The 25,008-nt window shown below is 38.7% G+C and overlaps 1 protein-coding gene across 1 annotated transcript; it reads right to left on the bottom strand.

Annotated features, from left to right (window-relative positions):
- Positions 1-185: 185 nt before the first annotated feature.
- KDSR (3-ketodihydrosphingosine reductase) lies at positions 186-24,730 on the bottom strand. The gene is made up of 10 exons (XM_015619699.3): positions 24,513-24,730; positions 17,383-17,472; positions 16,204-16,260; positions 11,579-11,644; positions 11,339-11,434; positions 10,196-10,387; positions 8,412-8,495; positions 5,978-6,061; positions 4,062-4,163; positions 186-3,691 (listed from the first exon to the last, which is right to left on the bottom strand). The coding sequence occupies exons 1-10, from the start codon at positions 24,618-24,620 to the stop codon at positions 3,572-3,574; spliced, it is 999 nt and encodes a 332-aa protein (XP_015475185.1). The 5' UTR covers positions 24,621-24,730; the 3' UTR covers positions 186-3,571.
- Positions 24,731-25,008: the final 278 nt, after the last annotated feature.

Here is a 25,008-nt window from a genome sequence, read left to right as displayed (position 1 = left end):
TAAGCTGCTAAAACGGAAGGACATGTTGCCTGCTCTGCTGTCCTAAAAATTCAGAGACTCCTGCTGAGCTAATCTCAGGCTTAAAAAAAGAAAAACCCAAACCAAAAAACCCCACCACACCAAAGCCCTGCAAATGAATTTATCCATTTCTCTTTATCCTTTCAAAGAAGTTAAAAGTTACAGGCTTTGTTGATTCTCCATTTATTTTGAGAAATATAAAATATGAAAACTAGTTTACAGTTCTGGCACAAAAAATGATGACGCAATAAGCACAAGGTTTCTTTTTACAAATAACGCTATATATCTTTACCATTTAAAAGTGTCTAGTTTTTCACAGCAAAAAAACTTTATTCACCTATGTATTTTTTCCTTATTAAAATATTAAATCTATTTAAATTGCACATGAACACCTTGGTGAAGTAAAATGATAATAAATCTGTATACAAAGCAAACACTCATTGGAATGGAAAAGACTATCAAAGCCTAAACTGAATCTTAAAGGCTGACCAAGAAAACAAGAGACAAGACACCAACTAATATGGCACAAGTGATTAAATTATCGACAATTAGACAATAAGTAGAAAGTAAAGCCTATTTGAAGATCTTCAGGGATCTAATACACTGCTAAAACATTTTGATGCAGAGGTTTTGTAACATTTAAACTGGCAAGAGTTTTTAAACTGCTAAACATTTTTCCACAAGATTACAAGGCATCTCCTTCACTTTATATTGGACCTTAAAATGAGTATATTGGTAGATAAGAGAATGTGCATAAAGAAAACAAAACTTACACCAAAGGTTGCTGTAGTTGACAATTTACAATTTTGACAGTGAAACAGTTGAGAAGTTAATCAGCTAAAATTAACATCATTAATTTGCAACAGCAGAAACGAGAACAATGAAAAAGATTATTCTTGCTTTAAAAAAACATACCTTGTTCCAATCTCCACTGCCGATGGGTTCAACCTACAGTTTCACTGTCAATACAACCACTTACACTATGCAAAATTAGGTCTGCAACACTGAAGTGTCTGCAGATCAGGGCCATAACTTTCACCTGGTAGTCTTACTTACTTCAGACACTTGCACTGAATTCTATCAGTCATTACTGGGAGGTGAGTGGTGATCCAAGATGTCCAACCTGAAAGCTTTAGAGGCCCAGCTGCCATAGCGTTGCATGTGCTCTGACCTCCTGGGTCATGTTTCCTAAATGCAAACCCTTTAACATTCCAAGTTGAAGATCCAAAAATTCAAGTATCCAAAGGCTTACTGGTTTTAAGTCCTGACCTTCAAGCTTGTGCTGGTATCAAGTCATTTACATAAGCATTTTTTTTCAAACTACAGCACAACCAATTCACCCATTTTGGTATCTTTTCCAGATGGTCGAAAGAGTATTTGATTTGCACCAAAACAAGAATAACATAGATCACAGGGTCTGAAGAAGTGTTCCAAGACCAGGCTGAATGGAGCTTTGACCAACCTGGTCTAATAGAAGGTGTCCCTGCCCATAGCAGGGGGGTTGGAACAAGATGATCTTTAAGGTCTCCTCCAACCCAGACCATTCCATGATTCTATGAATAGCATTGTTATGTTGCCTTGAGAAACACAGCAATGTTGACAATGGATGTATGATAAATGCTCCTTTATGTCATTCACATTAGGCAGCACAGGAAATACAAATGCACACTAGATTTCTTTGCACTGAAGCCAAGCTGTTTAAAAATGCAGTAAATACACTATATTCTCAAAATTAGTATTATATTATAGGCATGCATAACTTCACATATCTAAACAAAATCAAGAGGCAGGACCTAAAACATAGGCTTTGTGAAGAATTCAACAGTGCCTCAACATTTGTAAGCTAATGAATTTTCACCACTTAAAATGAGAGTGCCAGTGTGATCCTCTCCAAAAAATATGTTTATAACCAGGTATTAAAGCAAGTTTAGTCTATGTGAAGAAAATTTGAAAAGTGATCAGCCTAATTCTGAGAGGGAAAAAAAAAATAGCCTCAATAAATTGTATTCTAAGGTTTTCCAGTTATCCACCTATTTTTTATCTCAGTTTAATTGAATACCTCTTCTTAAATAGATATAAAGAGTATCTTAACAAAAGTAATAGATTTTGCCTATTTTGGTTGTTAAATATTACTTTCAAAGAAGTGAAAGTGCCCAGTTTTACACATAATTTTAGATTCAGAGTACTGAATGAAAATGGAAATATGACATTGAAAACACAGCAGTGCTAACAAATACAAAATATGCAGCTTTTGAAAAAAAAAGCAGCTCACAAGGCACTTACTATAGTGGTCCATTAAATAAACTGTATACATAGTGCACCCTTAAAACATCATTGTTACGCATCAAGCTTTTTCAGTGTTAAACGAGATTTATTAGAAACAACCACTGGGTTCTGTGTGTTCTGAAGCAGTTATTGAGCAGCCTTGTTTCATATAATGTAAATGAAACAAATTAGAAGTGGGTCATATAAGGAGAGTATTTTATGTAATTTCTCATGTGAAAGCTTTTCCGTGCGGTGATAAAACGCAGTGTGGAAGGCCATTCTGACACACACCTCTCCCCCCTCCTGACCCCTCTTGCCCTAAAAAGCTACATTCCTGCTACTGGAAGAGCCCAGCATTTTAATTACAATCGATTCTATCATCAACTACTGGTTTGGCTCATGATTTGCAGCTTTGAAATTAATATGCATGAAGTAGCATTACGCCACTTTCCTCTCCAGAGCAAAAACTGGCAGATTAAGTAAGTATCTGTAAAAATTGTACATTGTTTCAATGGCTTAAAATGCTGAGTCATAACTGACACACTTGATACTGGTTTGATTTCTTTCGGTTTTGTTGTTTTTTTTTTGTTCACAACATACTTCAAAGGCCAAAAGAGCTACAGACCCAATCACATCTCCTAGCATTTCTCTGTGGGTATGGGTTCTTCATCTCCCTTTAGAAAGTATGCATATATTAAACCATACTTTTTAATTACTCCCACACTGAGAAAGCTTGGATCATACAAACATATTTGAGATCTTCAGGTTTCCACAGTTGTATGTTGGATAGAATAAGGAAAGCTGTCATTGACAGAAGGATCTGTAGATTGGCCAAAGGAAAAGTTAACATTCTAAATCAATAGCACTCCCAAAACGTTAGCAAAAGGTACCAACTTTTTCAGGGACTTCAATCTACTTCAGCCCAGTCTGTCATGGTACTTATTTCATCCATAAACACCAAAGTGAGAAAACTTAAGTATTTGTCCAGAATTACCTCCCATAGTCCATTCTCAAATTCTATTCTGCAGATCACTTACAAGCTCTCCAAATTCTTTCCAACTCAAATCACCAAAAAAAAAAAGGTATCTAATCCTCATTCATACTTTTGCATAGTTTGGCATTTTCTGGATTTGTACTTTTGTTTTTTCTTTCATAGCTTTTGAAGGGACTCCTCTGTCACACATGCAAGTACTTCCAGCCTAAATCCTTCAGGAGCAAAACTGAGTCCCACTTAAGCAGCAAGCTGTCCAGGACCGCTTGACATTCTTCTTTCCACTCAAAGTAAAGATTACTCAGTTTTATCTGCACTTTCAGATTTTTCCCTTTGCATCATGCAGCGACGAACTATGCTGTCAAAACTTCCTAGGTAAAATAGGCCAATGATGCGAAAAATGCCCATGCAAACAACCTGGAAACAGAGAGAAACAGCTTTCAATTCATTTTGGATCCTGAATTGCACCATATTATTGAGTCATAAAATTAAAAAAAATAAAAAAACAGTTCTAGGCAGGCTTTTTATATAATCTTCAGAAAACAAACTTACCAAACCAAGCTAACTATGTAACAGTTCAGGACTAAGTAGCATGGAATACTCTTAGCTCACTCACCAACTTGCTGCTTCAGCTTGAAAATACTGCTGCCAAGTAGCAGTAAACCCAAGTGCCACAGTATTAGCAGACATTTGATGAAAAGATAATCTGTGTCTGCATAGAATTCTACATCCTGGAATTACTTTAAACTATCAGAAATTATGACAACAGGTACTTCCCAAATCCTACCTGCTGAAGACCTTCAGTAATAGAAGTGACTGGTGACATTCCACTTGTCAATATTGACAGCATGTAACCATCTGATCCAACCGAGCTGTTGAAGTTCCCTTGCTGGATGGAAGGATTAAGAAAACAAAAAGTAATTTACTCAGCTGTGGCAAATCATGATGTGTTTTATTTCAACAGCTACTCTTGATGGACACAGATAACTGATACCACTAACAACAAATATCTGAATACAAAAAAATATCACCGCGATCAAGAAACAAAATACTCAAAAATATTTTGGGCTGTACAGCAACATTCCAAAAGGCATTCACTTAAAAATGGAAAAGGAAGCTAACTTCTCTTTAGAGAGAGTGTGCTAAATTACTACAGATTTTTACAAGATATAAAGGCTGTAAATTTCTTCTTGAGGCATGCTTACTTCTATAGAAAATACATGACAGTATTCACAGCTGTAAGCATATTTCAGAAGCAGAATGATACCCTAACTCTATCAGATCACCAACCACTACTGTATGACAAATACAGCTTGCCTTTTGTTAAAATTAGCTTGCTTCAAATCACATGAGATTTGGCAAGGGGGTGTATTTCAAATACTAGGTAGCAGGCTCTCCTTCACCTACATCAAGGATTTCTAACTGCAAGACACAGCTTGCTAAGAATTTCAGAAGGGAGAAAAAGAGGAGGAAAAACACCAGGAAGAAAGGCCAAACAACCAAACAACTTTAATTATTTAACAGTAAAACTGCAGTTCTACAGCTCTGACTCCCAAGGCTTCTCTCATTTGTTTCCATTTGACTTTATGCCAGAAAACTGACTTTCTGAAACATTGTAGGACTAAATCTCTGGAATGTAGAAGTGAAAGGAAAAGGTGGAGTTCCTGAATCAGGGTTAGGGGTGAATCTATGCAAAGCAGTAGAGGTTATTACATCTGATTATTTCCCAATACACACACTTGGGAGTGCACAAACACCTTCTCATTTCTATTTCAGTCTCTCTGCTGATGGCCAGAGTGCATAAAGACCATGTCTGAACTAATACAGGATCCAAAGTGTAGAAAGTATGGCAAGGATATATCAGATGCTTGAGATAAGAGATTAGTTTTCCTTAATACCAGAGGAGAATACTGTGTGGAGGTAGTATTTGCTTTTAAAACAGACTAATTTTGTGTTTATGGGCTCTATTTGTGAAAACACCGTAAAAACTTCAGAACTGAACACCTGCTGTAGATGTAAACCATGTTGAAGATCAAGAGTGGTTGGAACTGCAAAGTAATTACAGAGTTTAAGATTCGATGGCTGTGCTTTGTGATCATGAAATTTCATGTTTGTTTCTATTCTGAGGTGTTTTATTAAGCATGCAGGCATTCCCTAGCACAAAACACTGAAAAAAAAAATCCTCAGAAAGGCAATGCAGTAAGAACAGCATTTTATGTATTTTAATCACCCATAAATCACATACTTCAGATATTAAAAGCCAAAAAAGGTCAACTGCCTTCTTTTATTGTAAAATTATTTTTATATGAACTCATTTTCAAGAAAAATAAGAGAATACAAAACAAGGTTTCGAGGTTAGACAAATGGTATTTGATACATCAAAAGTCAGTAATTTAGAGCTTTCAAACCAGTCATAATCCATCTTTCAGACATTGCATCATACCAATGCATCATTTTATTCTGTCTGCGTACAACTTCAGATACCTTTGACTTTCGAGGGACTGTGTAAAATCATTTGTGGGCACAGTGGCAAAAGAAGAATAAAGAAAACAGCTCTAGTTCAAACTAACCTAAGAGAACTGTTTTGTTGTAATTGGTTTTGCACTTAGCTTAGCCATTATTATCTTACAGTCTCAAGCAAGCATGACATGTGATCCCAGTCTCTTCAACACAGAACATGGTCGAAAAACACAATTTACTTACTATGGCATCTTTCACTATAACTCTGGCAACTTGTTCTGCTTGGCAAACAGATGAGGTTTCAGAAATCAGCTTCGTCTCTAAGGGCTTTAAGAGGAAAACACCAATTTAAGTTTGACTAACAACACACAGGAGAGAAAAACACAAATGTCAAATTTTAGGTTTGGGTCCTTTGTCACAAATGACATCACTGCTAGCAAGGGGTATCATATTATTACCTAAAACACTGGTTTAAACAAAGGCATAAGCACGTTCATAAATATCAGTCCCGTTTTACAGAGGGAAATGACAACACTTCCTTGGTTAGTACTTTTTTCTATATGGTTTATTACTACTTTCAAAGGGTATTTTTTTCCCCAAGAATTTTATTTTCAGTAGAAGACATCAAAATGCTTACACTATTCAAGATCTATACTGGTTCATTCATGGTTTTTACCAGAAATGAAGTAAAAGATAGGCCTGAAATATTTTAAGATCCAATAAAACAGCTTGCCTTATTTTTTTCAGGCTTACTCTAATACTAGGATTATTATTTTTTAAAAAAACACTTCTAGGGTAAGGATGAGTAACTTCAGGTTCATCATCATCAATGCCAAATACTAAGGTAATTAAATTTCATAGAAAGGGGCCTACTTCCCAATATCTATAGAACTATGAGTTCTGATTTCATCAACCAAGCTCACTGAATTTTATTTTTTCTTAGTATGTGCATTTTAAGGGTGGCCAGGAGGACATCAGCGTCTTTGCCAGCAGAAACCACATAAAAAACCTTTTACATGCATTCCTACAGTGATATGGCTCATGTCATCAGATCTCCATTTCACAGCCCCTTATTTACTTCTGAGCTTACTGACCAGCATCAAATAAATCTGAATGAGATACAGGGATATCAACAGTAATTCAAATACTCTAAACCTGGGAAAAAAATAGCAGCTGTTCAGGATGAACAGCTAAAGTTAATGACATGTTGGGAATAAGGCAGGCAGAAATCAGCCATTAAATGCTTGATCTGGCTACTCAGCTGGCCAAAACATGGCTGTCATTTTTGAGGCAGCTACCTCAATGGAAAAAAAAAGGGGAAAAAAAAAAAGAAGGGAAAAAAAAAAAGAAAAAATGGAAGAAAAAAAGAAGAAAAAAAAAGAAGTTGCCTGGAAAAAAAAAACTTTCCTGATTAAACACACGAAAGCTGTGATTACAGAGAAAAATTAGATGCGAGATAGAGGCATATGTTCTAAGTACTATTAAATATTAATATTAATTCAGTAGTATTAAATAAATTCTACAATAAATGATTATCTGAAATGTCAGAGCAATGCAATATTGCAGAGATTTAAGGTATACTACCATGCTAGAAGCAGGTCATCTAAAGAGGTCATATAGGCTAAAACAAAGCATAATTCTCTCCTAAAAGATAAGACTTTTTTGACAAACGAGATAAATCTCTCTGAATCTCTTTCAAAGAGAAATCTTAGATGAACAGTATATTCTGCTGGTGCCTGCTGGCTCCCTGAAATAGGCTATTATGAAGGAAAAAATCCTAGAGAATATGCAAGCTATACAAGTATCTGCAGATGTCTAATTCTGGCACTTTATGCGGATGTGTGGGAGTATACATTTAATACAGAATATCTGTATCAAGAAATGATGAAGTAAGAATTGTGTTATACAATCCCTACTGATTCCTATTCAAAGGGTGAAAGACAAAATGGAATTCAAACTCAATTTCCAATTATACGTGATGGTGCATGTTGAAAAGATGATAGCCTTACATACCAGATTTCTAGTTCACAGTATGCAAATCAAAAATAAAGAGAATTTTTTCTCATTACCTGATGCTGTAAGTCTGAACAGGGGGTGTGAATGTGACTTTTAGAATTATACTTCACATATATGGACATGGCAAATGACAAGGTGTGACTAAAGGTCAAACTTTCACTTTTAAGGTAATCCAAATGAAAAAGGCCTCGTCCTGCTGCTGACATCCTTCTGAAAAGCAATACGGTCATTTCCACTGTGAACACAGTGCCAGAGAATTTCCTGTCTACTGTAATACTAGAAAACAGCCATGTATCATGTATTCATACAATATGATTTAGGTGCAGGCTCCACTGAAGGAACTGAGGTTTACTTCGATCTGGCACATCTATCACAACAGCCGCACATTATCAAAGATGCAAAATGGGAATATTATTTTTGGTTAAATAAGCTTTAGTATTAAAACAAATAGTGATTTTGCAGTTTACCATCCCACACCAATATTCAGATTGCATGCAGGAATATTCTGCAATGTTTCAGATCTTAAAGGCAAGTATTAAAGCATCAGAATAAGAAACTACTGAGTAGTTAAAAACTGGTAAAATTGAAGTGTTTAAGAGTACTTCTTAAAATCTTAACACGCTTTAAAAATACTGATTTCAAGAACTGAAGGACAATTTACCTTTGTTTTACTTTCTTCTGCAAAGCCAGGAGTATCAGTATCTGGAGGATAGGCCACTGTTACGTAGACATTGTAAGGTTTCACCTGTGTTTTACAAAAGCATTAAGTTTTATCTTAATACTGTCAGCATTTACATTTCCCTTATAATTTCATCAATATCTCCTGTAATTAAGTTCAGCAAGCATGAATTCAAATTGCTTCTATGGTTAAGTACTCAGCAATTTCAAGACTAGCAGCTTTATCAACTGAGAAAGAAAACAGCAAAGATTTTAATAAGGTAGCTGTGGTGCTTGTTCTAATAGAAGTCCCTAAAAACTCTACAAATTATTTGATGAATCCTGGTGATTTTCAAGACATTTAGGAAGAATATTAAAATAGTTTAGAACTATAATTTTACCAATTTCAGTTTCTATAAGAAGACTAAACCACTATCAAATAACAGTACCCAACACTTATAAACACAAGGCCAAAAAGGCTTTCACCGAGAAAAAAAACCAACAAAAATGTAAAATTTGAATTTTTTATCTTTAAGATGTATACTGAAGTCTCAAGGCTTTTCAACCCATGGTATAAACTTGCAAGAGGTCAAAGTCTAAGGAGACAAAAAATAATTGGAAAATGTGAGGGAAAATGGAAGGTCTTACATCAAAGATTGTATTTAGTTATTTATTTGTACATGTCATGAAATTATATTGCTTAGTGCAATCCTATTCAAACTGCTACAATGCAAATCTGTACTCCAATACAAATAAAAAAAAAGCTTTTAATGAAAATATTTAGAGGGCTATGATAAAGCTAAATGTTGTAAAACACTGAGCATTTATGAGACATTCTGTATTGAAAACACTTTGTGAAATACCACACCCATAAACACCCTATTTTCAGTCTTGAATAATTTAGTCTTCACGTAAGTATCTATCACCAGTCTGAAGAAAGACCCTGCACTCACAGTGTTCTACTCAGCAGACCAGAAATTATTAGAGGCAGTTTTACCCCACATTCTTATCCTGGTCAAGGCATACAACAGGTACTATGCAAGGGTCTGGAACCAAAGGCATTTTATATATAAACACTTAATTACTCAAATATATGTTCTTGACAGGAAAATGACAAAAGCAATTTTCAAATCAATTTTATCTGTCTGACTGCAATGTACTTACCTTGTTCCACTGAATAATGAAAATAGTGTTTGTTTGATTTTGGTCTTAAACATAAGCTTAGATCACTGCAGGATATAAAGCTCATATATTCATCAAAATATAGAAGGGTGAGTTCACTGCAAACTAATTTTTTTTTTTTTGTGGAAAATCCTCTAATTCTAACTTAGGAGTTTTACAGTTTCATGAGGCTCAAATATCACTTACCATGGACTCTCAAACAAACTGGCAATCACTGGCCTGTCTCTCATGTATCCATGTGATATCTTCAATATCATTTTGCACTTAGAACCTTGAAGAAGGCCTTTTAATCAAAAGTCTTAAAAATCTAGTCCTTTAATTAAAATAAAAGATTAAAAAAATGTCTGCACAGGTGGTCATACTCAGTTTTAGGAACAGATTCAATCTCTTCCATCTTATGCAACTGATATCAGGTTAGTTTCTGCAACCCATGCGGAGCAATAGGATTGTAATGCTGACAAATGAGGGCAAATAACACACAGATATTATCAATGCTGCACAATACAAAATTTCCCCCAACCTATTTAAATTAAAATGTCCTGTGCTGACAGCTAACACAGAATTGTTTATATTAATTATAATTACTTAAAATTATTGCACACATACCTCCATTTGCAGGGCTTCAGCCAACCCTCGAAGAGCAAATTTTGTTGGAGAATAAGCTGTATATCCAAACAGGCCTAACTGCCCAGCCTGAGACGATACAAATACAATCCTTCCCATTCTGCGCTCCTTCATGGTAGCGATTACTGCTCGGCTCGGGTAAACACTCCCCAGGTAATTGACTGCCATTAATCTCTGTACAAACAATATCATATCTGAGTATTTGAGTCACAGGTCCAGAATTCTTTAGCTGTTTGGTCTTATTTATCAAAAACCCCCTATTTTTAAGTCTGCTTTAACAATCAAGTTCACCAGATCTGTTCTGGCAAAAGAAACAACTGTTTTCTATTCTACAGATTCATAAACTGTTTTATAGCTAAAAATCTCACTCCAAGCCAAAAGAAATCCTGTAAGTCTTAATAGCATCCAGGATACTGATAATACTGTGAACCATATGGCCTTGAAGGAAAAAAGAATAGTATTTCAGGGAAAATCTAACCTGAACAGCCTCCAGGAAGCAATCCATTTATGCATGATGCATGAAAACATACTGAAAGTTTAAAGAGCTTTCTAAAACAGGAAACAGGAAAAATGCTATGTATTTACACGTTTCAGAGATTTTGTTCTTTGCCAGGATAAAGGGAAGTCTTCAATTTCATTCTCTACAAGACCTAAAACACAATAGCCTATACAAGCGATAAAATGGGTGATTCAAATTTATTATAAAATTATGCCCCTTTAGTATTTTCAGATGATTCAGCATTATCTGTAGATTAATGGAGGCCTGAGGGCTGCAGGCATAAAGTAACCAAAACACAGGTGATTTGGGGGTTACTTTTTTGTCTTTTCATCAGAGCAAACAATTTGTGCATCTCAGAATTGAAGTCTGATAACAGCTGCATTTTTTTTAAACAGGTTAAAATATTTCTGAAAAATCTTCAACAGAAAAAAATGAAACCGTGTATGAAATGAAATCGTTAGGGGAGAAGTTAGAGGCAACTCTTGCAAGTCTGAAAAGATCCTGACAGCTAGCACAAGTCAAGTGTAACACTGTTCAAGTCTGCAGACACAGGAATTCAATCTAATAATTAGAATGTTAAAATAAGAAATTATCATATGATGAAATAAAAAAGTATGCTCACTCACTTCAAAAGAATTCACTTCAATATCCTCAAATTTTCCTGTAACTGATGTTCCTGCACAGTTTACAAGCATGTCAACTGGCCCCAACTTCTCCTGAGCCTGGAAGAGGGGACAGAGGTTAAGATATTCTTTATGAGGAGAAAATATTCCTCTATCACCATACCAAATATGAAACTATTTCCAACAGAAATACAACACACAGAAGTTTCTTCAGACATGAATGTGAATCAGTTCTTTTCTCACCTGTTTTAGAACATTCTCCACCTGTTCATAGTCTTTAGACACATCAACGGAAATACAAAGTACAACCTAAAGAAAAGTGAAAGAACATTTTCACAACACATTACATCCAGTAATTGTTAACTTAGAGCCTTTCAAAATGAAACAAGCCCAATGTCATGTCTTTTCCACAAAAAAAAAGTCTTTTTGACAAGATACTCTGCACTTCATCAACACTGGAGAAGCAATTTCTGCTACCTCAAGCTCCTCCCCCTCACACACAGGTTCTAGTATAATAAAGATTACATTAAGAACAAATAATCACCTCATGATCTTCAAAGTGTCGACTCCTGCAAAGTACAGTTTCTAATTTGAAACACTATAGACTGAGTTATTTACATGACATTTAGTAAAAGTTATTTTAACTGGGACAATCAAAATTCCCCAATGATATATTTAACTTTCACCAGGTAAGTCAAACCATTGCTATGGCTTAGGCTCATCTTTAAAGAAAAAATGTTTTTTTCCACCTCATAGCAAGGCATAGTTGCAGTGTTACCCTGAAACAGCAGCATCAGCACTGCAAAAAAAAAACCAACTTGTTCTAAAATTTAGAAAGTGTTAAAAACTTGCTAATTTTAGTACTTGCAATGCACACTACCTCCTTATTTAATGATTTTTTTTTTAAGAATAGTAGTAAACTTAGTTGCATAATATTTAATTGGGACACCTCAAGGACAAAACAAAAATAAAAATTCTTTGAGAAACTGACTCATTGCACAGTGTCATAAATAGTTAAAATAGTGAAGGCATGTGTACATATTTACTCCTTGTCTGAAAATCAGACATTACGGGGTTTAGTTTCAAAGGTGCATAAAAATTAAAATAACCAGGGAAGCAAGAAGCAGAGGGGAGGGGTGGGCAGGCACAATGAAGGAAAACAGGTGATAATGATATGGTTTTCTTGCAGCTAAAAGTTGGGCCCTGTTTTCCTTAAAAGTTACTGACTACTTTCAGCAACATGGTCTCAGAATCTAGATTTTTCATGCACCTTCAAATCAACTTCTGGCCAAAGAAAGCGCTGCTTCTTTTGGATTACCACTTCCAAACTGCAAGACTGCTGCAAACATCAGGTACTGACAAATAAGCTACTCTCTCTGCTAAGCCATCAGCAGAGCTCTGGGGCAATTCCTCATCTTGAACAGAAAAGCCACCTCCTATTGCAATAATAGGAGGGATTCCTGTATTCTTGCTCCAACTTCCATCCTTTCTGTTACTTGGGTTAATTAATTTAAAAGTCAGAGATGAAATAAAACAAAGTCATCAGTAGTTTGTAACAAGTATGCTCATGACCACTCATCATGGAGCGCGTGGGCAAACACACACCAAAAAAACAGGCTCACCACAGTGTAACTAACTGCTTTGGCAGCCAGTGCTTCATCAGTCCTGCCCCTGGTCAGACTGTGACACTTCTTAGCTGTATAAACAGAATCTGCCTGCCATTCTTGTACAGCAGGTTGCCTATTCCTGCCTCCCAGCACTGTGTGTAGTTGGACAGCAGAGTAAACTTGTGGCTCAAGTTATTGGCAAGAATCCCCTTAAGACATTTATTACATTTTGGAAACATTAATCTTTCTCATAAGTTTAAGAAAAAAACAGCAGCTGAATGCAAACAACATTGAATTATCATCTGTATGTCTTTGCCAAGATCAGTGAGGAGATGGAGTAAATCTCTATAAAAATTGGAGCAATTTGTTAATTTAACAGATTGCATAGATTAGTTACACTGTGAACAACACACTCGGGAACTACCACAGCTTTATTGACTACTGTAACATTTTACAACTCACCTCTTTGTTTCTATTATCATACATTCCTTCTGCTCCATGTACTAATTACCTTTACTCCAAAATATGGATCATAGATCCACATCTAGGACACAGAATATGCTACCAGAAGTAGTCTTATGCCCAGCCCTGCTCATTACATTTTGTTCTAAACATTGCGTGGTGTTGGTTCATTCATAAAGCTTTCCCCAATAAAATATCAACCCAACCCCCAGTAAAGTAACTGAGAATATTCTATATTAGAAAAATGATTTTAAAAACACTGGAAAAAGACTTGAAGGGTAAGGATTTTGCTCTAATGCACAATTACATCCATAGAGGCTGCACCATCAGCACTCTTAATCACATGCAGATGTGAAACATAAAGGCACATATAGGCCAGACTCTGGTTGCCAATGCAACTTGGTTTCAAGTTGTTTAGTACCCAAGAACTGAACAGTGACAGCACACGCCCAAGAAAAAAATAATCTTTCCTGAGAATCTCTGCCTTTTAGCTCGACATGGAAACATTCAGTATCTTCAATAACTTAAGAAATGGGTCATTGGGAATCTCATGAAGTTCAACAAGACCAGGTACAAGGTACTGCACCTGGATTGGGACAATCGACCCCGCCACTGATGCAGCCTGGGGCATGAACAGCTCCAGGGGAGCCCTGCTGAGAAGGCCTTGGGGCTGCTGGGGGATGAGAGGCTGGACATCACCCAGCAGTGTGCACTCACAGCCCAGAAAGCCAAACGTGCCCTGAGCTGTACCAAAGGCAGTGTGGGCAGCAGGGGAGGGAGGGATTCTGTCCCTCTGCTCTGGTGAGACCCACCTGGAACCCTGCATCCACCTCTGGGGCCCCAGCACAGGAAGGACATGGAACTGTTGGAGCATGTAATGATAGAACAAGGGGAAATGGCTTTAAACAGAAAATAGGTTTAGATTAGATATTAGATAGAAATTCTTTACTGGGAGGCACTGGCATAGATTGGGCAGAGAAGCTGTGGATGCCTCATCCCTGGAAGTGTTTAAGACCAGGCTGGATGGGGCTCTAAGCAATTTGGTCTAATGGAAAGTGTCCCTGCCAAGAGCAGGGGAATTGGAACTAGACAATCTTTAGGGTGCCTTCAAGCCCAAGCCATTCCCTGACTCTGTGATCTAGTAAAGGTAACAGTCAGTGCATGTTATCTATACCAGATATCACCTTTCCCTAATCTTTCTGTGCAGCTTCTCTGTTCATCTACTGTCACTTTACAGCCTTTGATCTGTTGCTCCAGTGCCAGCTCTGCCCCAGACTCCCTGCCTTCTCCAGTTCTGCTCTTTCCATTCAGATCAGCCAGGCGTCCCCGAGAACACGTCCGCAACCCAACAGCTACAGAGGAGCCATCCTACCCATCACCTCCACTGCCAGCGGCTTAACCTGGCTGCAAGCCTGAAACTGCTTCTGCAAGAAAAGTCCCAGTCAGTCCACACTGCAGCTTGTTCAGCTTTGAAGGTGCTTTTAGAGATTTTCACTGAAACATGCACCGAATAATAGTCTTTTAAAAAGTCTGCATCCATCAAGCTAGGACAGATTTTAACAAGAACACCCTGACACAGTGTTTGACAAGGGATTAACTGTAATGCTAAGCTTGGGAAACTGCTACAACAGCTAAAAGAAAATGGTTATCAGGATTTATTATTTTTTTTTTTTAATGGGCAAAATACACCTTCTCCTCACCTCAAATGGCTTAGATTCTCAAACAAAGTTGATCTGAGTAAGGAAGCATGCACAGAAAAAAAACCAGCTTGAGCCATTTGACAATAGTATAAGGAAGCAAAGACAGAAACTTCTTATAAATGGAGATATTAAAAAATTTTGTATCGGCTACTATACAAATGCATTTGCCTCCAAATACTCACCTTTTTTTCAACAGCATATCTAATTCATCAATTCAAATCCCTAAAGTTCTTGAGAACTTTAAAGTAAGTTCTCAAGTGTAAGCAAATTATCAAATCAGCTGGGATTCAGGGACCCCCAAAAATTATGGACAAATAAATTGCTTCTATATGTGATCAGGAAAGGAGCTTAGCTACTAAGTTACCTCCATGAGCAACAAAGTTCTGGAACACAAGAAGTCAAAGCTGTTAATAGTTTCAGTACTTTTTCCCCTCTTCCCTTCATTATTAGTAGTAAGAAAAAAATAATTTTAATTTATCACCTCATGTTCACGCATGTCTTGAACACAGCAAGCTTAGCTATTCTATGCTAGTACTTCTGCAAGCTCTAAACCATTGCCTTCATGCACAAGTGCATTATCTATTCAGCAAAGCAGCTTCTATGTTTAGAAGTCTCAGAACTTCACAAATTGTGTAACTGGTATAGTACTGAGTAAGGAAAAGGGACAAAGGTATGACATAGTGAAATAAACCTGGGAACAAGCAACTAAAGCGTCTTTCCCAAGGCAGATGCTGTATTTATGAATTGCAAAAAACATGGTATTTGAGGGAAAAAAATTGGTTCTTCTACCTAATTTGAAAGAATAAAATGCTTATCAAGTGACAGTAAATTGGAGCTATCCAAAAAAGCATTATACACCTACAGATGAAGACATCTTTTTCTAAGAAAAGCAGGCTAATGCACCAGCTAGGCAACATCAAGTGTAGCAAGATCTCAGAACATCTCATGTAAACAGACATGAGATTATTCCTGAATCCAAATACTGAGTCCTCACCCAGTTTTGTCAAACAGCTTTGTTTTATAGACAGAGCCAGTGAACTGTGTTGTAGTCACTGTCTTAAACAAAACACACAACAGCCCCCCTTGGCAGTGAACTTACCTGCTTGTCATTAACAGAGTACTTTTCTATTTCCTTCTTTGTCTGTAACAGCTTGTTCTGAAATGGACACAAAGACAACTGAAATGTAATTCTGAGAGCAATATTAGTCCTCAGTACTTCAATAAGGCTTAAAAACATCGCTAAAGCCCCCCAAAGTTACCCTCAACTAGTTACAGCATTTTACTGTCATTTGGAAGACTTACAAAGAATTAATGAAAACATGAAATTTATCAAGAACTCACTTCTCTGCTTTTCCCTTTGTGCTCTAAAGCCAGTAATGATTTTGATAGATTTGATGCTTTTGTTTCATTCTACAGAGAGCACCTAAGACTGTAGGTATTGACTCTTCTCCTTTATTTCACCTCTATTTTATATTTATGTGATATTACCTAAACCCTCCTGCAGAATAATCACTGGCTTGAAATCATCAAACCCCAAAAAGCTGGTAAATTCAATAACCCTTTCAAGAAAAATTCTCGTAATTCTGACTACATTCAAGGTTATGTAAAGTAAGTTCTCAAGTGTAAGCTAATCAAATCAGCTGGGACTGAGGGACCCCAAAAAATTAAGTGATTTTGTTTTCAAAATAATTAGGGTTTTTTTGCAACAAATAAAACAACAGCCTGCTCTGAAAACAGAGTAATTCCAACTAAATTCTGCATACCTCTTAGTTATAAAACAACAACAAAAACAATAAAACAATAACACAAAGAAAACCCCAACAAATCAATGCTTTTTCTTCCAAAGCTGTCTTGATGAAGAGTTTTTCCATGAGTAAAAAAATATGATACAATGCTGATTAGACACCAGTAGTGTTTGTGAATTTTAGAGATGATTAAACTCCCACATGTCACTGTAGGCAAATTCTATAGTTTTAACCAATATAGGGATTTTCCTGATTTTGTGCTCTGGGACACATCTAGACAATGACATAACAAATGACAACAACAAAAGCAATAGCATTGGCAAAGTTTTAAGGCAAGCTAATCACAAATTCCATGCTAGGCTATGCTTCTTAAAAAGGCAGCCACCTCTGCTATTCAAATGCATTAATTTGGAATGCTTAGGGTCGCCTTAAAATATATACTGAAGAAGTATGAATAATCATCAATTCCTGAATTATTCCCCAACTATACAGATTTTGTGAACAGTTTAGCCCATAAAACTTCACACACTTACCTCATCCCTTGCAATCAGTGTTATGAAAGCACCTTGCTTATAGCATTCAATAGCAATACATTTTCCAATCCCACTGGAGCCTCCAGTTACCTAGAAGTTATTTGAAAATATCAGTGTTAGTCCACCCTTCTCATCCCTTCTCACATTTGTATGAGTCAAATCACATGAAAATTCTAAAAACATCCTGAGATTAAAATATCACCCGATGAGATACAAATACAGGAGATGCACTAAAGTTAGCTTACTTACTCTAGGAGTATGAATGAAACATAAGATCTGAATAGATCAATGAGCCTTTGTTTCTATCCTAAAACCAGTTTTACCTCAGTTGTAATTTTTGGCCATTTCTGTTGTCAGTTACACCTAGACCACTCCCAAGTGGGTACTCTCACATGTTCTGGAGGCTACATTTACAAGTTTTCAAATTACTATTAATGCCATGATAGTGCCATTACATACTGCCCTTCCATACCTGCCCACAGCAGAAATTACTTGTAAAATCAGCATGGCAGATTACTTTCTGAGGATGTCATTATGTAAACATAAATAGAAAACACCTTCTTTCTTATTAAAAGAAAAAATACCATTAATTCAACAATTGGCCCTTTGTAGTGTATTTTTCAGTCTCCCAGTCAGAACCTTGAACTTCCCCCATTCCATCCTGCTATTTCATTTTAATGGGGATGCCAGCACCTAAACTTCCATAACCTTTTTTAATTCCTCCAAGCCATAACACCTGGATAGTCTTATACACAAACTGGAAGTTAACATTTCATTAAAATTAGACAAATACAGGTTGATGGCTACAGTCCTGCATCATATGCTGCAGGAATGTACCCTGACAAATCATACCAACATACAGGTGAAGGTCACCTTATCATCTCTCTCACTACCCTCAATAAACCTACTTATGAACTGCCTGTGGAACAAGATGGAGATAACAATCCTGACCTCTCTTTTTGACTAAAATAAACATGTCTGCCTGACATCTTTAGGTGACTTGGATCAGTCTCAGTCTGCATGTGCCTTTGGTTATAGGACACTAGTATCTTCCTTACATACCCAAGTTATTTGAATTTTACTTAAACAGCATATTAAAAGTCATATTGAGAAAATTTTGGAACAAAATACTTAGAAGCAGTTATTTTAAAGAAAAACACATTGATTAAGTGAGTTCAGAAGAACTGGAAGAAAATGAAATTCAGATTTCTTCAGAAATCATCACCTTTTGCTCTTTATCAAAACATTTCCAAAGACTCCAGCAAAAGGTTACCTCCTTCATTTTAAGAAAATAGAAGCCAGTCTATTCAATCTAGTGTAACAGCAAAGATCCCAATCTCTAACTACACATCCCATCAAAAGCCTTGTGTTGTCTCCTCATTAGGCAATGTCTCAGTTTTGTTTTCAGAGATGCATTATCCTCAAAATTCTTTCCACTCCCAGAGGCAGTAAAGTCAGAAGAGTCAGAAGTACATTCCCATGAGTCACTAAACTCTTCTTTCATTTGAGTATTTTACCACTAGCCCTCAAAAACAGCTTAGTGCAAATAAAATAATCCCAGCAAAGATTTACAACACAATCCACAGTTTCTGACTGGCTCATCTTGAGCTGCAAATGGGCCAAGAATGGGTGTAGCACTCACAAAGACTAATTTGGGCTCTTTAGGCTTCCTCTGTTATTAGAGAGAACTGCTTCAGATTAACTTCTAACTGACTCTGCAAGATCAGCTTCACACTACCCAAACCTTTGAGGATAGCTGCAGGATAGTGTCCTGTTCTAGAAGCACAAAACCCTGACTGAAGTATTATGAACCAACGATGACAGCTTTCAGAGTAAATAAGTCTATAAGAGTGTGAATGTTAACTATTGATTTGGGACTTCAGCACAACCACAAAATTAATTTAATGCTTTATAACGGAAAGAAGTAATAAATACACTGAAATTCTTAAAATAGATTGCAATATTTCAATATGTATCTGAAAAGATTAAAATAGTTTGATACATTCAGGTAGACCTCAGAGCCAGAGTACGTGTGAGATGCTTCTACAGGTCAGCAGCAGGCACACCAGCACTAATCAATGGGCATGGAAGACTGTTCCAATCCCAATTTTTGGTGAGACTGCTGATTATTACCAGCACAAACTGGTGACTATCAGGAATGGGTCAACTACACCAGTGCTTGAGGAATTCTCTGCAGGTGAAGGTACTGACACCAAGCCCCCAGCTCGACAAACAACACTAACACCCATTTCAGAAAGACAATGTCTGAAGTCATGAAAAAAACAGAAAAAGGAAGTTTTTATTTACAGTCACACCCAAGAACACTGGATAGAGCTCGTGTCAGATTGGTCAGTGATAAAGTGCAGTATCAGTTAGCAGGGAACTTTAGCATTTAGGCCGGAGGCTGCTACAAGCATGTTGGAGGTTGTTACTCATTGCTCAGGAACATTCACCACAAGTGCTAGTGTAATAGCAAAGAAAAAAAATAAAAATCCCCAACACCAGTGAAAAGTTTGCTTTGTGCTATAATGAAGTTAACCTAGGCAAATCTATGAGGTCTGTTTGGTATGTAAGTTCCTAACACATGCCCAAAACTAAGAGGAGCACACACCTACTCTGTTAAAGACAACGTTATTACAATTACTTGCCCTTGTGGCCAATGGTTCTACACTGCTACTGCATTTCCATTAATTTCAGACATTTGAATTGCCCCCAGACCCATTTTTAAATTTTACTGTAACTCAGAGGAGTTAGCAAAAATAAAAATCTGGCCACTGCAACTCAAATCACAGATTAGTATTTTGACAAGAAGGCACAATTAAAACTTAGTATTAATTCAGATGTTCAGAATGCAGTACTACCAACCCTTGAGCAGTGTTACTAATCTGTTTTTATGCTTAAAAAGAACTAGGTACCAAACTAGGTATGCTAAAAAGTGCCTGGCTCCAACTTCTTGATCTATGATCCTTGATTAATAGAGTTCAATTTTAAAGAATCATAGGATTTATTTCCCCCTTGTAAGTGGAAATGGTGGGATAAGGTACGGAAAATTGATCTATTAGAGCTTTAAATTTGAGATACTGGAAATTCACTTAAATTGGTGAGACAGTCCAAATCCAAACTAGCTGAACTGTCATCAGAAATTATACAAATCAAGACTTGATACGGCCTCTCCAAAAGAACTCAATAACTTTCACTTTGAACTGGACGCAAGCTGGCAATGCTTTTAGATACTGCTCTGATAGAGGTTCTACTGAAACAGAACATGACTTTAATGTGCTCTAAGTGGTTAGCACACCTGACTAGACTCAAAATGACCTCTTGTCGAACCACTCGGATGTGTCCAAACCACAGATCTTATCACCCCCAGCACAGGGGTGACGGTGTCACCAAGACACGGGTGACACCAAGATGGGCCTTCCATCAAACCAACCACAGCTACCAGGCCGGGCTCTGCACAGAAGTGGGGAAATTACTGGACTAGAGATGACCCATGTGCAGGAGGGTTTGGCATCCCTGAACTACTTCCAAATGGAAAAGGGCCCTTGTCAAGCTCAATGGGAGACAGTCGCTAGCAGGTAACATCTTTCCATTTCCTGCCATTGCCAATCCAAACTTTAATAAACTGCATTCGTAACACTGAGACCTCAAGGGTTTGGGTCCTCCTCAGAAATTCAACTTGGTTTTAGAAAGATTATGGCTGAAACAAGGGGAGAGGATTAGTATTAATATTTAGGCGAGGAGCTTTTAAACATCACTCAACAACTTTTGTAGAGAAACTTAAGAGAGAGAGAGAGCATGTAGATAGCAGGTGTAAAAGGCAATTAAATGTGGTCCGAGTGAGCTCAATGCAAATGCAGCAGTGGCAACTGCCTTAGCCTATTTTCATATTCCTGTCTACTGTTACAGCCAGCTACCAAAACAGTAGCTTATTCTCACAGAATCTGACACGCACTAGTTTGTAGCCTGAGCCCAACGGAGAGAGAGATAAAGCCAATGGCAAAACAAGAAATTTATAAAACTGCCCTCTGAATCTCAAAGCACAAAGAAGTTCAGCACATCTCTACAGCACAAAAATAACTTTTCTACCCTTTCTTTGAGAATGTTTTCCTACTCATACCAGAAGTAATAAAGTATTAAGCATCTAAGAAGCATCTTGTTTAAAATAAGCTAAACCCAATGCCTGAGCCAATTTAAGAGCAGAGAAAGCCATTACCATTTAATGGTGCTAGCTGCGGTAAAGAAAATACATAGCAGATAAGGGAGGAGGGGGGACAGGGGGGGGGGGGGGGGGGGGAGGGGGTGAGGAACCCACAAGATTAGACGATGAGTAATTTGGAACTCTCTAGACTCTCACTCTGAATAGCACTCCTATTATTTTCTAAGAAAAAGAGACTCTTATAATTCTATGATTTCTCCAGAAAGCATGTCTGGCCTAAGACAGCAAGGGCTTCCATCATGCAAATGGCTGTGGGAGAAGACAAAGGAAAAAAGAAACCCCAAGTTTTCTGCTTCAAATTCCTATCCCAAATGGCAGCCAGAGAAAGTTATATAGTCGTAACTCGGGCATCTCCTAACCATAACTGCCTGAAGTAAAAAGAAATAATTTTTCTGAAGGATTAGAAATTAAGAGAATGCAGACTCAAGTTGAAAATTCAATAACTGGTATGTAACAGCCTCTGAAATTGCCCAATGACCTTCCTTCAGAAATGTAACAGATATAGTTTCATTATACTTTCAACAGACCCCCTAGAAAGAAATGTTTCTAGGGAAGACTGACTTTTTCTGCTTCAGTAAAGCAATTTATTCAGGTATATTTTAAAAAATTATAGTGTGCAATGACAATCACTTGCCCTCTTGAAAGAGCTCAACCAGCTACAGACACAACTTACAGGTCATTATTCTTTTATTTCTTTCAATAGTGGGTTTAACTGAGGCTGGATGCTTGAGCAGATTTTGATATTTTTCTGTGAGGAGACTGCAAATAAGCCCTTACATAATGTTAGGGTCCTTAAATATTTTCATGAAGTCTCTCAGTCATTTCAGTAACAGAAAATGCTTACTTTAATCATATGCTTATGATTAAAGAATTCATTTTACACACACAACATGGAAAGTCTTCTTGAACAGTATTTCTGATTTATTATCATCCAGTAGTCTTCCTTATGCATGACATTAGGGAATCTTAAACCCACAAGTACAAGTGTCCAGCATTATTAACAGCACCTGCACATCTAAGAACTAGTGACCTCCAAACCAACTGTTGCATATTTCATTAGTTTGCATAAACACTTTAGGAGCATAACTGAAGTGAAAATAAAACAAGCAGTTCTACAAGTGGTGACACCAATAAAAGTGTTTGCCGGTAGATTTTCATTAGTATCCTCAGGTTGAATATATCTTACAGCCTTTTTCTTCACCAATATATTCATAAAGCTAGTTTTCTAGTTGAACTCCTAATTTTACAGGACTTGCAGGAATACTGTTTTCCAGACTTCCACTAGTACCAAATTGAGTTTAAACTGCTAATTTGCAGAAATGGTTACAGGGAGGTTTCTCCAACAAGAAGAGTCTCTTCATTTTCAACATGAACTTGTTTAAATGGACTCTTTTGATCAGAAGAGCCAGCAGAGTAGCTTTTAAAGAGTTTAATCACTATACAGAATGAACAAAACTGCATGTAATTGCTGCATATATAAATAAATAAAACCAACCAACCAAAATCCATTTAACTTTTTAAGTTTGCTATTCTATTTCTTCATGAAAGTCACAGACAGCCTGTAAGTCTCCTTCACCTTCGCCCTAATAATCATTACTCCTGCAGGGAAAGAGCCATAACCCAGGAACCTTAATGCAACCTCGAACACACCTCACACACAATATGATGCTGTAAAGCCAGTTACAGCACCCAAGTTAACACCTACTTCATAAAGCAACTTGGGAGCACTGTTGCAACTTGGAAACATCTTAATCATTCTGGGGACAGCTCCATCCTCCAAAGAGGAACTCCAAAAAATAATGATGAAAAAACCAAACCAAAACTACTCACAGCAAACTTCAAAAACATTAAACTGCAGCTTCTCTGCACAATACATTGGAGATAAACTAAGAAAGCTGATTCTAGGACCCAAAATCTTTTGAACTGCTTAACTCATTTGCTGCCATGTGGTCAAATTCACTACTTTGTGATCCCTCTGATAGCACCTGGGCAGTATTTCCCCCTTCTTCCATCTCCCTCTTCCCAAGCCACGTACTCATACGACTTCCAGTGATGTACTACTCGTGGACTCTTTCAACAGCACGCTCTTCCAAAGACTTCCTTTTACCATCTTGTCAAAATATTGCTCAAAGACATCCATATCAATGCGCTTAAAGATGAAAGGGCGCCCAAGTGTCATCTGACCACTTTCTTTGTATTGGTTTTTCCATTTCCTCATACCTGACTTGGTTTTTTAGACCAAGGAGATCACAGATCTGGCCTTTGGTTTATACGTGTGTACACACACCACTCCACTACCCTGGGAGATGCTAAAAGAAAAGAAAACTCGAGGTAACCGGTGGCTTGGAGAGTACAAAAGGAATGTCTCAAAAAGCCAGCGCTCAGATTGGAAGATGGTGACTCAGACCATCGCCTTAAGCCAACCGGGACACACAGCGGTTGTCAGAGCCATCGGGACAGGTCATTTCCTTATCATCAGGGACTTGTGGCTCCCGGTGTTTTGGTAGCTCGGGGTGCCACTGCCAGCTTTGCAGGATTCCTCTCGGACCCGCGGGCACCCGGGGGCTGGCGCTGCCCGGCCGCCGGTCCCGCTCCGGCTGCGCCCAAACCTCCCTTCCCCGCCGAGAGCCTTCCCCGCTCTCCCCGCTCCTGCAGCAGCAGTCCCGCGGCCATACCCCTGCTGCCAGCGGGGCACTGCCCGCAGCCTGCGCCCCCACCTCGGAGAAAGCGGCTTCCTTCCCTCCTTCCTTCCCTTTCCCGGCGCAGGGCGGGCGGCTCGGGAGCCACCCCGCCGCCTCCCCCGGCGCCGAGGCCGAGCGGCAGCGCCCGCCCGCTGCCTCCTCCCGCGGCGGAGCGGGACGGCGACCGGGGACCACCGCCCCGTGCCCTTCCCGAGGGGTGCCGCACTCACCACGACGTGCGCGCCGGGCAGCTTCAGAGACTTGGGGCTGATAAGCGGCGACACCATGTAGAGGAGGAGGACGAAGGCCACGATGAAGGCGGCGGCCAGGAGCAGCATGGCTTGGGCTGCGCCGGCAGAGGAGGGGCAGCGGTCGGGCGGGAGGGCCGAGCCCCTCGGGCGGGTGCAGCGGCGCGGGGGTCGCGAGGCCGCCCGTCCGCTGCCCGTGCCGCGGCGGGACCGGCGGGGACAGCGCTGCCGCGGCGGGAGCGGGAGCGAGCGCGGCGCGGAGGAGGCGGACGCGGGAGGAGGGGCCGGGCCCGGCCGCCGCTCCGCCGCCCGATTGGCTGCCGGGGCGGGGCGCGGGCCCGCTCGCCGCCATTGGCCGGAGGCAGGGGGCGGGCGCGCGCGCGGGTTGGCGGCGCGGCGGGGCCGGGCGCGCGGATTGGAGCGCGCGGCGCCGCCGCCGGGGTCAGGGACGGAGGCAAAGGGCGGCGGGAAGCGGGAG

This window comes from Parus major, chromosome 2 (assembly GCF_001522545.3).
Source record: "Parus major isolate Abel chromosome 2, Parus_major1.1, whole genome shotgun sequence".
Classification (NCBI taxonomy): Eukaryota; Metazoa; Chordata; class Aves; order Passeriformes; family Paridae; genus Parus; species Parus major.
Note: the sequence above shows the minus strand (reverse complement) of the source record. Positions and strands in the feature narration are given on the sequence as shown.

Bases quoted from the DNA above. Each gene is read 5' to 3' on its own strand.
- KDSR (XM_015619699.3), bottom strand. From the start codon at position 24,620: ATGCTGCTCCTGGCCGCCGCCTTCATCGTGGCCTTCGTCCTCCTCCTC. The intron at 11,645-16,203 runs GTAAGTTCACTG...ACTTTTCTTTAG, and splicing joins ACTCTGTTAATGACAAGCAG to GTTGTACTTTGTATTTCCGT. The intron at 8,496-10,195 runs GTATGTGTGCAA...TGTAAAACACAG, and splicing joins CTGAAGCCCTGCAAATGGAG to GTGAAACCTTACAATGTCTA.